Genomic DNA, 11973 nt, shown 5'->3' with positions numbered 1-11973 from the left:
CAGGTAAAGATTTTTGGAGTCCTGGTGTGGTGCTGTGGATTAATGCACCAAATTGCAGAGCCATTTGAACTGCAAAGTCAGCAGTTCAAGCTCACTTGCGGTTCCTCAGAAACCCTATGCAGGGTCACTGTGGGTCGGAACTGACTTGATGGCACTTAATAACAACAAGAAGCAAAAGAAGAATAGTTGGAGTCCTGGTGTGGCGTTCTAGGATAAGCACTGCTAACCACAGGTTGGCAGTTCAAACCCACCAGATGTTCCTCCGAAATCCCATACAGTGTCACTATGAGTAGGAACCAACTCGACGGCACTTAACAACAACAACAACAAAGCAGAATCATTATGTTTTCAAAATGGCTACACTCACACTCTCAGAAGCACAATCAGAATGCTCCTTAGAAGTGATGATGGTAAGACTTTGCCTTACATACTTTGAACTTGTTTTCAGAAGGCACACGTCCTGTAGAAGGTAAGTGAAAACCAGGAAGAACCTCAGTGAGATGGACGGTCACAGTGGCTACAGCCAACGGCTAAACACTGCCAAGATTGTGAGAATGGCACAGGACCAGGCACGGTTTCATTTTGTTGTGTGTAAGGTTGCTATGACTTGGAAAAACCTCGTTGCCACCTAACTATAGCAGACTTAGTTGACAAAAGGGTTGTCATTTAGCATTACCAAGGGAAGGAAGTGAGTGGTGGGGCCAGGTCTACATGAAGATTCTGACTAGAGCCTGCATTTGGATTCTGGGCTAGAATTGCTCATCTTCTCAACTGTAAAGCTGCTCTTGTTCCCCCAGGAGCCACTGGACTCAGAAAGAGGAGCATAGTCAAGAATGCCAAGCCTTTAGAGAGCAAAGTCCTGGAATAATCCACTTGCTTTCTAACTGTGGAGTGTCAGGCAAATCACTGTATCTCCTGGGACTAGAGACACCTTATGTCTTAAGTTGTTGCTGTTGTTAAGTACCGTGGAGTCGATTCTGACTCATAGCGACCCTGTACAGGGTTTCCGAGGCTATAAATCTTTATGGGAGCAGAAAGCCTCATCTTTCTCCTGCAGAACTGCTGGTAGTGTCGAACTGTTGACCTTGAGGTTGGCAGCCCAACTCGTAACCACTATGCTACCAGAGCTCCTTACTACTTAAGCTGGGACAAGAGTATTCGTTCCCACTGTAGGGTTGTTGGAGCATCAAATACTTAGAATCATCACAATAGCTAAGACTTAGCACACATTCCCTATGCCAGGTACACTTCTAAGTATATTTACTAATTGGAAAGCCAAGTGGATTGAGGTACAATACACATATTATAAAATTCATGCTTTTAAGTGTACAGTTCTGAGTTTTGCCATCAAAATCAAAATATGGAACATTACTATCACACCAAATATTCCCCTATATCCTTTTGTGTTAAACTACCCTTCCACTCTCAGCCCGTGGGTACCGTAAGTTGTCTGTCGTTTCACCTTTTTAACAATGCCATGTGAGTGGTGTCATACAATGACATCACATAAGACTTGAATCTGGTTTGTGAGTTTTACTTACATCAAGTCATTGAAGGTAGGTGCTCTTATTAGAGAGTGAATAGATATGGAAATGTTATGAGAAAACAAAAAATGCTATAGATAGACAACAGATGCTATTGTTATTTTCTTCAGCATCCCTAGTATTGTTGTTTCACAGTACAAAAAGGCAGAATGAACTTCCCATGGAAATTCTGACTCCAATTGCTTTGTCTGCTCACCTCAGATCCAAGCGTAAGGATGACCTCCATGGTCTCCCCTTCCCCTTGTTCTGGCAGCATAGAGATTTAATTAGGATATAAAGCAGTTTACAAAATTATTGTCCACAATAATGTCTAGCACACCCTTCCTTTACTTAGTCCAAACAGACTCGGCCTTAACCCTGTTGACTATGACATAATTATTTATAAATGGTCAATGGCAATGAAAGAATTGTTATGCTGCAAATAACAACTGGTTCGTGTTGTTGATGAAACACTGCCTGGTCCTGAGCCATGCCCATGATTGGACCATTATAACCCAGAGGTTTTCCTTGACTGACTTTCAGAAGTAGGCCCTCGATTTCACCAGGCTTTTCTTCCTAGTCCATCTCCCTAGGCTTCCACACCTCAACATCATGGTGGTGGTTGTGTGCCATGAAGTTGGTTCTGACACACAGTGATCCTGTATAGGATTTATGAGACTGTAAATCTTTACAGGAGCATATAGCCTCATCTTTCTTCTGTGGAGTGACTGGTAGAATGGAACTACTGACCTTAAGGTTAGCAGTCCAGCTCATAAGCCACTATGCTACCAGGGCTCCTTGTTCAACATCATAGCCTCTGGCAATACACAAGCTTCCACTGACAGAGGGATGGTAGCTGCACTGAAGTAGGCTGACCGGAAATCGAATCCAAGTCTTCCACATGGAAGACGAGACTTCTACCATTGAACTCCCAGTGCCTCACAGGTCATGTTGCAGAATAACCAGTTCCCAGTGTGAGAAAGAGGGTGACCAAGGCAGTGCCACCTCCTCTCCTGACTCCACCAGAGCTGTGCTCATTCAGTTGTTGTTGTTGTTAAGTGCCATTGAGCCAGCTTCAACCTTTAGTGACCCTGTAGAGAGTTTCTCACGAGCAGCTGGTAGATTTGAACTGCTGACCTTGCAGTTCAAACAGACCCTGTGGTCCAGTGCATTACCCTGCAGTGCCACATCAACACTCCATCCAATAGTATGCCACAAATCAGACAGGCCTGAATTTCTTCCCTTGAATTCTCCCTTTGGTTCAGTAACCACATGCCACTGACGCACCCATCTCTCTTGATAATGGAAGAATTTTGATCTTCCTAGATGTGGCCATAAAGCCGCCCACAGTCTGACCACAATGGTTATAGGTTTTCCAAGGGGAAGGTTTTATATAAATTGTTTTTCTCTCTTTTGTTAACCTCATATTACAGATGCAACACATAATAAATAAGTAAACACGGTCTAACCCTTCCTTAAAGTTTACAACATTCATGAATTTTTAAGGACCAGAAGAGGAGAAACTGCTGAAGCAAAGCAATGGGGTATGGGTTATTCTGAGGAGGGCTAGGAGCCCTGTCAATATTTAATGAGGCCAAAAGCCTCTCACAACTAATCATCTCTTAATGGGGCTTGCCCTTTGGCCTGTGTGTTTCTAAGGGAGTAAGGTTTGGCTTCCAAACAAGTTATCACTCACTCAATGAGTAAATACCACAAATTGAAAGTGGCCTCCCAAGCATCACTGGTCTTTGTTAGTGGAGTTTAGAAGATTACCATTAGCATTGTTGCCCTCTAAATCACCAGGGATTTTAAAATCAGTTAGGCATGTGCTTTGGTTATGTACCAAGGACCCTGCCTACCATTGTGCCTCTCAAGCAAGCCAGATTAGGAATCACCCAGGGAGGGAGTTGAGCCATAATGGGAATGGGGATTGTTGTTGTTAGGTGCCATCCAGTTAGTACTGACTCATAGCAGCCTTATGCACAGCAGAACAAAACACTGCCCGATCCTGGGCCAACTTCACTATCATTGCTATGCTTGAGCCTATTGATGCTGCTACTTGGCCAATCTTAGTTTCCTTTAAATCAGCTTATGCAGAGCAGAACAATGCAAGACTCAGTCTTGGTTCTTGGCTCTGATCAGTCCACTGTGTGTCCATTGTGTCAACCTATCTCATTGAAGATTGCCCTCATTAACCTTGGCCCTCTACTTTACCAAACATAATGACATTTTCTAGCAGCTGGTCCATCCTAATTAATGTGTCCAAAGTAACCAAGCTAAAGTCTTGCAATCCTTACTCCTATGGAATATTCTGGTTGTATTTCTTCTAAGTTGATTAGTTTATTTTTTGAGTAGTCAACAGAATGTTGTTGTTAAGTGTCATTGAGTCACTTTTGACTTATCTCAATCCTGTATAGGGTTTCTGAGGAGCGGCTCATGTGTTTGAGCCACTGACCTTGTGGTAAACAGCAGTCTAGTGCTTATTGTATAGCACCACACCAGAATGCCAGTCAATGGTATAGGTATATTCAATGTTCTCCTCCAACACCATAATTCCAAAATGTGTCAATTCTTCTAATTTTTTTTCCCTTTTTATCATCCAGCTTTTGCATTTGAGATAGGTGAAAAGATCACAGCTTGGATATGGTGCACCTTAGCCATCAAAGGGTCATCTTTGTTTTTCAATTTTTAATAAAGGTCTTTTGTAGCAAGTGCCCTGGTGGTATTATAGGATAAGCACTAGGCTATTAACTGCAAGATTGGGGGTTCAAACCACTAGCCTCTTCTTGGGAGAAAGATGAGGTCTTTTGCTCCTGTAATGACTTACAGCCTTGGAGACCCTATGCAGGGTCATAGCTATGAGCCAGAATCTACTCAATGGCAGTAGGGTGGGTGGGTTTTCCAGCTGTAGCCATAATCACTTGTGGAAATAAGAAAACAATCAGGCAAGATCAAACACATCAGTGCTATTTGATATGGAATTGAACAGGCCAGCTTTGAGAGAATCTTGGAAAACAGAAGTAGGTAGGAATGGTCTGGGAGGGAGACACAGAGAGGTATGGATACAGGTAGAAGAGAGGAGAAGGTGTTGATGGCTGGTGGAGATTTTTTTTGTTGTTGTTGTTAAGTGCAGTCGAGTCGGTTCAGACTCATAGCTACCCTGAATACAGTTCCCAAGGAGTGGTTGGTGAGCTTGAACTGCTCACCTTCTGGTACAAACCAACCTTGCAGTCCAGCTCATTAACACACAGTGCCACACCAGGACTCCAGTGGCTTTCCTGGCAGGTGCATTTTCTGAGATGCTCAGCAGGAAGAGGAAAGCATGAGGTCACTATGCATCAGTACTGACTCGATGGCACCTAACAACAACTGTATATATATATACACACACACCTATATGCACCTCTACATACATATATGAATTATATACATATTTACTCTGTGTAGACCCCATGTTTTCTGGTCACATTTTATTATTTCATTTCATTCTTACTTGCAGCATTCTTACTTGAGACTGTTTCCATCCATTGAATCTAAGGCATGACTCTATAAAGAGTTTAGAAAAAGTATCGGGGGATGGATTAGAAAATAGGAAACACTCATCTCTTTGAATGAGCACAATTGAGACTTCATCTCCAAATACCAGCTTTGACAAGAAGCTCAATTCGGAATCATGGTAGGTTTGCCACTGGTTCCTTCCGCCCCTGCCAAGTATAACTGATTAGCCTAAATCTCTCTCAAGGCATGACTCCAAAAGAAAGGGCTGTCTTCAACATTACGAGACCACTGTGTTAAGAGCACTGGAGTCCTTGGATGGTGCAAACTGTTAAGGCACTCAGCTGTTAATGGAATAGTTAGTGGGTTGAATCCACCTCAGGGATCTTTGAGAGAAAGGCCTAGTGATCTACTTCTGGAAAATCAGCCATTGCCAACCCTATGGAGAACAATCTATTCTGCCACACTTGGGGTCATCATGTGTTAGAACAGACTCCAAAGCAACTGGTGCTAGGGTCACTGGGGTTCCTGATGCTTGCCAGCCATTGGACAGGTAAGGAGAGTTCCTCACGATGGTGGAACTTGAGCCTACCTTTAGGAGACCTTTGAGAGATAGTCATAAAGGGGAGGACATCAGACTTTCCAAGATGAATGACTAAGTTCTGCCTGAGAAGCAACAGTAGGCTTTCTGGCTGGACACAGGGGAAAGGACAAACTGGAAACACAGAGTGAGCTATTAGGATATTAAGTACAAGATGTCCAATGGGCTGAAGTTATGTTTGTAGCTTAAGGTAAGCTATTAAACTCTTTCAACCTATGGTCATTTTTTTTGTAAAATCCCAGTAAGCCAATATCTGTCTCACAGTGTAAATACTGGGTTCAAATGAGATAACTGTATGAAGATTCTTTATAAACAGTGAGGTATGCATGGGTGCTTATGACGGATGATACCATTTGAAGAACAGAAATTTATTTCCCCATTGTTCAATAAACTAGAAGTTCAATTCAAGGCCTGGCTTTAGGGACAGTCCCTTCCTAGTTGGGAGTCTTAAGAGCCACTTGGCATTCCTTGGCATCTGTCACTCCCTTGTTCGAGTGTCCCTTATATAACTCAGAAGTGATTTGTTTTAGAACCCACTGCTCTGTCAAAATTTCATTCCCATGGCAAACGAAAATGATTTCCAAACAGAATCACATTCATAGGTAGAAGGGTCAGGGCTGCATTATATATTTCGGGAAACACAATTCAGTCCATAACAGATGATGACGGTGGCAACAGAAGTAACTAAGAACTGGTCGCACCTTACCCATCTCACAGTAATGGGATAAGCCAGATCTAAGGTATCTTCCCAACTTAGTTAATAACACAGAGAAAACTTGAACCTCCGGCTCCTGGTTTGAGGAAAATAAAAAATTTCAAGTTTGAGTCAATTCCTCAGCTAGCTGTATTTTCTTATCTTGCATCGGTTCAATCTGGTGAGTGTAGTGCGTGTAGGCTGTTGTCTGACCCGACTTTATATTTGGAGAATCTCTTTTGGAGCTCATTGGGCAGTCAGGAGCAGAGCCTGGACTCTCAGTGGCATACTGGAATCCTTTGGATCACATTCCACCCCAGTCACAAATATTTAAGCAAGGGTATGAGGGCAAGCTGCCAAGTTGCCCAATAAAAAACAAATGTCTCATTGTGTTTGTTGTAGCTCAGTATGTGGTTTTGTGGGGTTCACATACCACCAATTCACTGTGACTGGAATGTGACAGTAATTTGTAACAAAGGTGACTTTTTTTGGCCATGGGGGGGGGGTCTACTTTTGTGACATACCCCCCAAATCCTGAGAAGGGCTTGCAAAAGAAATGTTCAGAAATGTTCTGAGCTAGTTTCAAAAACGTGTGAACCCTGACTGAACTCTTATTAGGTTCCCTTACCACTCGCCAGTTTGACATCAGAACAAGGAAAGCGTTGTTTATAACAGTACGTGTGAAATCCCAGAAGGGATTCGTGAAAGAATTAAAGTGAAAAATCTGTCTCAAAGAGATTGGAAGCATAAAATAAATGATCTGGTCTGATAGGAAAACATGTAAATCACAGTTTGACGCTGTTTTTGTTGTGTGTTTTTTCTTCCCCTCCCTTCTTTAAAGAAAATAGTTTTCTGCTTTGGCCTGAGACAGCTCCAAAGGGGTGGTGGGAGGATCCAGGGAGTCCTATGATCTTACTGTTCTCATCACTGAATCCCAAATGGCTATTTCCCACAGGGGAAAAATGATAGGAAAGGCTACAGAGAAGGAAACAATACCTTGAGAGTGTTTAGTGCGTTAACAATTATAATGCTCCAGTCTGTTGTGGTTCTCTGTCATGGAGTTGGCTCCCCAGCTACAACAAAACAATACACTCCTCCCAGTCCTGCACTATTCCCTGGACTGTGTGTGGTTTATTAAAAATTAAATAGTACAGATATGGGGGCACCTGAACTCTGAGCTGGCCAGTTATGGCCCCACATGTTAGATCTAGAGTCATTGTACACAGAATGAAAAATCAAACAAACAAAACACCCTCCTCTTGTCACATTCTTGTGCTTACTCAGGTGTTAATCACATCATCTGAGATGACAAGCATATTAGCTGTTGTTGTTTTTTTAACTTTTTATTGTGAATTGAGTGAAGATTAACAGACAATATCATCAACTTTACGTTCAACAAATTATACATGTTGTTTCATCTCAATGATTACAATCCCCTACTTGCAACAACAGTTTTCCTATTTCCTCCCTGTGGTTCCCCACTTACATCTTATATTTCACAAATGAACGAAGCAAAACTGTTTGATGGACACATGATGGTATGCCATGGAGTTGGTTCCAAATCATGATGACCCTGTACAGGGTTTCTGAAGCTGTAAATCTTTATAGGAGCAGAAAGCCTCATCTTTCTCCCACAGAACAACTGGTAGTTTTGAATTGCTGACCTTGAGGTTAGCAGCCCAATTCATAACCAAAACAAAAAACATATATTCATTTAAATGTCCAAAGGGCACATTCTATAAGTCAGCCTCCTGCCTGCAGGCACAGAGCCTTACTCAGTCCATGGACCTAGAGCCTGCAACTGCTCTGTCTCTCCAGGCCACCCTCCCACCGTCTCTGCTTTTCTAGACAGAGATCTCATGCTCCACTCATGCTCTTCTTTCTTGATGGTCCTGGGATCATCTGTTCCTGAAATGAAAGATTAACTACTCCCCTCCTTTTGGTTATACATCGTCTACAATTATAGTTGTGACAATCATAATTAATCCTGCTATCAATTATTCACAATTGAATCATGAAGTCCTATCAGCATCATACAGATCCATCTGGAGAAGAGGAAAAACTATTCGGTAGGGATTCTACCTTACTCTCTAATTCTGAAACTAAGCACACTCATGAAAGTTTGTAAGTCAGCCCCATCATGCCTTTGTAGCCCCCCGTTTTTGGTAGCCAATGTTCAGATTACCTATCACTATCAACCCGGTGCACTGAGGCAACAATGTTAGCTGTTTTTGAGGATCATTTTTCAGGCACTAGAAATCCAATTCAATGGTGTTTTTTTTTTAATGAGTCAGAAATGAATATTAGGAATCATCAATGGGCAAAAATCTTATGTTCATTAGTCTAGAATTGCAGAGGCCAAGAGTTGTAAGTGCTCAAATTCCTGCTGAAATGCAGGCCACTTGCTGTTCTAGTGTCAGGTATGCCACCTAGGTTCTACCTAGGATGAATTCTGGCGTTTCGCCAGCATGAAGAATGGGACCTATCCGTCTCTTCATAGAGCTACTATACAGAAGTCTGGTCATGTTTTCAAAATTAGAAAGCCCTAGTGGACTACACACCTAAAAATGAAATGCATAATTGCTCTCCATGTGGTTGTTGTTGTTAAGTGTCATTGAGTCTGTTCTGATTCATAATGACCCTAATATAGGGTTTCTAAGGAGTGGCTGGTAAGTTTGAACCACTGACCTTATGGTTTAAACCAACCTTGTGGTCCAGTGCTTTATCCCTCTGGATATGCCACTCATAAATAATTCTTTCCTGTAAAACAAATTCTCCTCGTCGGAACAAATGCTATTCCCATTGGGTGTCCTACCCAGCCTTAGTGTTTTTACTAAAGTGAACTTTAAAATCTTGGATTTTTTTCCTGTAATTAGTAAGATAAATAGTAATGCTCTATAGCAAAGGAAAGTACTGGGCTTACAGACAGACCAAAGACCTGGACTGTGTCGGTTAAGCAATCTAATCTTCAGTTGCCTCGTTTGAGTGGGGATTTCTGCTGAGCCTACCATTGATTTGTGGTGAGGATATTCGAATCAGTACCTCACGCAGCTAGCCCGCTAAAGCAGAAGGAAATTCTGGCTTTGTTAAGGAAGACTTATTGGGCAGATCATTTTGAATGTTAATTAAAAAAAACAACAACACAAAAGCCTAACCAGTTGCGATCAAACCCACAGGTGTCTAGTGGATTCCTACTCACAAGAATCCTACATGGCAGAGTAGAACTCCCCCGTAGGGTTTCTCAGGCATTAAATCTTTATGGAAGTTGAGGGCTGTATCTTTCTCCTGAGGAGCCGTTGATGGCTTTGGTTACCGGCTGAGCACTTTACCCACTGTGCCACCAGGGCTCCAGTGGCCATCAAACTTAAACTAATTTACAACAACCCCAGGTGTGTTGGAGTAGAACTGTGTATCGTAGGATTTGCAATGACTTATTCTCTGGAAATAGACCACCAGGCATTTCTTCTGGTGCCTCCGGGTAGATTTTTACTGTCCATCTCTCAGTTACCAGCCAAACACGTTCACCATTGGCACGACCCTAGCTGTTACCCTAAGGAGCCCTGGTGATGCTGTAGGATACGCACTGGACTGCTAACCACAAGGTTACTCCACAGGGAAAGATGAGGCCATCTGCTCCTGTAAAGATTTACAGCCTCGGAAACTCGATATAGGGTTGTTATGAATCAGAACTGACTCAGTGGCAGTGGGTTTTGTTTTTGGTTTGATTTGGGTTATTTTCCTAAGCCAGTTTATCATGTTAATTAGAATATTAAGTTATCCTCAAACAGAAAGTTTGAGTGTGTATATTTAATCCAACCTCTCTCTCCAGCCGTCCTAATTCCTATTCAGTTTTGAGAAAGTGAGTATCGCAAATAATATAGAAGATATCATTTTATCTCTTTGCCTTCTGACTTACATTCCGACAGCTCTGCTCTAAGTCATTCTAACATAAGTCGAATGCCTTGGTATTTTAATTTTCATTATTATTTTCTTTTTATTAACAGTATCTTTATAAATCTAGTCTTTGTCTTTGCATGTTGACAAGAGAATGATAACCACAGCAATGCAACATTATATGTAATGCATATTACAACGATAAGTACCAAAAATACCACAGTTGTAAGCATGGCTCATCATAGCTCAAATATATTATAAATTGAACTCCCTAATTAAAGTAATCATGGTTTCCTTATATGTTTATAAGCAAGTAAGACAAATAAATGCAAATATAGAAGAGACACAATATCTCCCCATACCTCCCATCTATTCTTTTTCTCGAGGATGGGAACTTGATTTCTACATTGACTGATGCCTCATTGTTCACGCCTTTCCCACAGGTCGGCGGCCACACGATGCTGCCCATTCGCTGGATGCCTCCAGAGAGCATCATGTACAGAAAGTTCACCACAGAAAGTGACGTCTGGAGTCTGGGGGTGGTCTTGTGGGAGATCTTCACATATGGCAAGCAGCCCTGGTACCAGTTATCAAATAACGAGGTGAGCAGACGAGCCAGGGTCTGAGACCCCAAGAGGGCTGAGCACTTCTATCAGTTGAGGGTCTTCTCTCAGCTGGAAGCCAGGATGTGGTCTGATGTGGCTTTGTCAGAGGCAACACTCCCCAAATTGCCTTCTATGTCCTTAAATGTCGTGGCCAAAGCATTGTCACCCTCTAAACTTAAGAGTTTCAGAGGCAGAAAAGCACAGTGTTTGCTAATATGACTATGATTCATTGGTGATGGGACCGAGGAATGACTTTTTGCTGCGAATCTTATAAAGTAATAGCAGATGTAGAATTCCTGCAGCCTTCTAGCCCTGCTAGCATTTTGGTGTTGTTCCAATGAGGGTTCAAGGTTCTTTCCTTTTGTTCATATTTCACTGAAACATTAACTTTCCTGAGTTAACATGAAAACCGCAATCATTTTATTTTCCTATTTTAACACATTTGCAAACATGTCTGTATTTGAGGCACAACTTCCTGGTCAGGCATCTCATGTATTTTTCTGACCCCTATCCATCTTTTATCCAATTTTATTACTCAAGACGGTCCTGTTGTCTCTAGGGCCTGGGGTTCCCACTTCAGTCAGCATGCTATCCCCGAAGGTAAAATGCAAATACATGGCAATTCCAGTTTGAGGTTAGGAAATATTTTTTATGGGTGAGTTGCTTCTCCATTGTTGTTATTAGTTGCTGTTGGGTTGGCCTGACTCATGGCGACCCCAGGCATAACACGAAGAAATGTTGCCCAGTTCTGTGCCAACGTCACGATTGGCTGGAGATTGGATAGTTGTGGTCCATACAATTTTCACTGACTGATTTTCTGAAGTAGATTGCCAGCACTTAGTCTGCAAGCTCCACTGAAACCTGTTCAGCCTCACATAGCAACACACACACCTTTACTGACAAGTGGATGGTAGCTGCAAATGAGGTGTACTGACTAGGAAATGAGCCAGCTCTCCTGTATGAAAAGCAGGATTCTTCCAAGAAGCCACCAATGACCATTGTTTCTACACTAATTTTGTGAAATTGACATGACTTAAAAAATGGGAAAAATGCAGTCATATTAGCTATGATATAAACCAACCTATTACCATCATTAAGGGGCTCTGGTAGCGTAGTGGTTACGAATCAGGCTGATAACTTCAAGGTCAGCAGTTCAAAACT

The 11973-nt window shown here is 42.1% G+C and overlaps 1 protein-coding gene across 2 annotated transcripts in view; it reads left to right on the top strand.

Moving 5' to 3' along the window:
- The window catches only part of NTRK2 (neurotrophic tyrosine kinase, receptor, type 2), a 562954-nt gene that overhangs the window by 550098 nt on the left and 883 nt on the right, over positions 1-11973 (top strand). For both annotated transcript variants that reach the window (XM_006875883.1, XM_006875882.1), the window contains one exon: positions 10651-10809. In XM_006875883.1, coding sequence (XP_006875945.1) covers positions 10651-10809 — 159 coding nt within the window. The remainder of the gene's footprint in view (positions 1-10650; positions 10810-11973) is intronic.

This window comes from Chrysochloris asiatica, unplaced genomic scaffold (genome assembly GCF_000296735.1).
Source record: "Chrysochloris asiatica unplaced genomic scaffold, ChrAsi1.0 scaffold00344, whole genome shotgun sequence".
In the NCBI taxonomy this organism is placed as follows: Eukaryota; Metazoa; Chordata; class Mammalia; order Afrosoricida; family Chrysochloridae; genus Chrysochloris; species Chrysochloris asiatica.
This window is presented reverse-complemented; position numbering and strand designations above follow the sequence as displayed.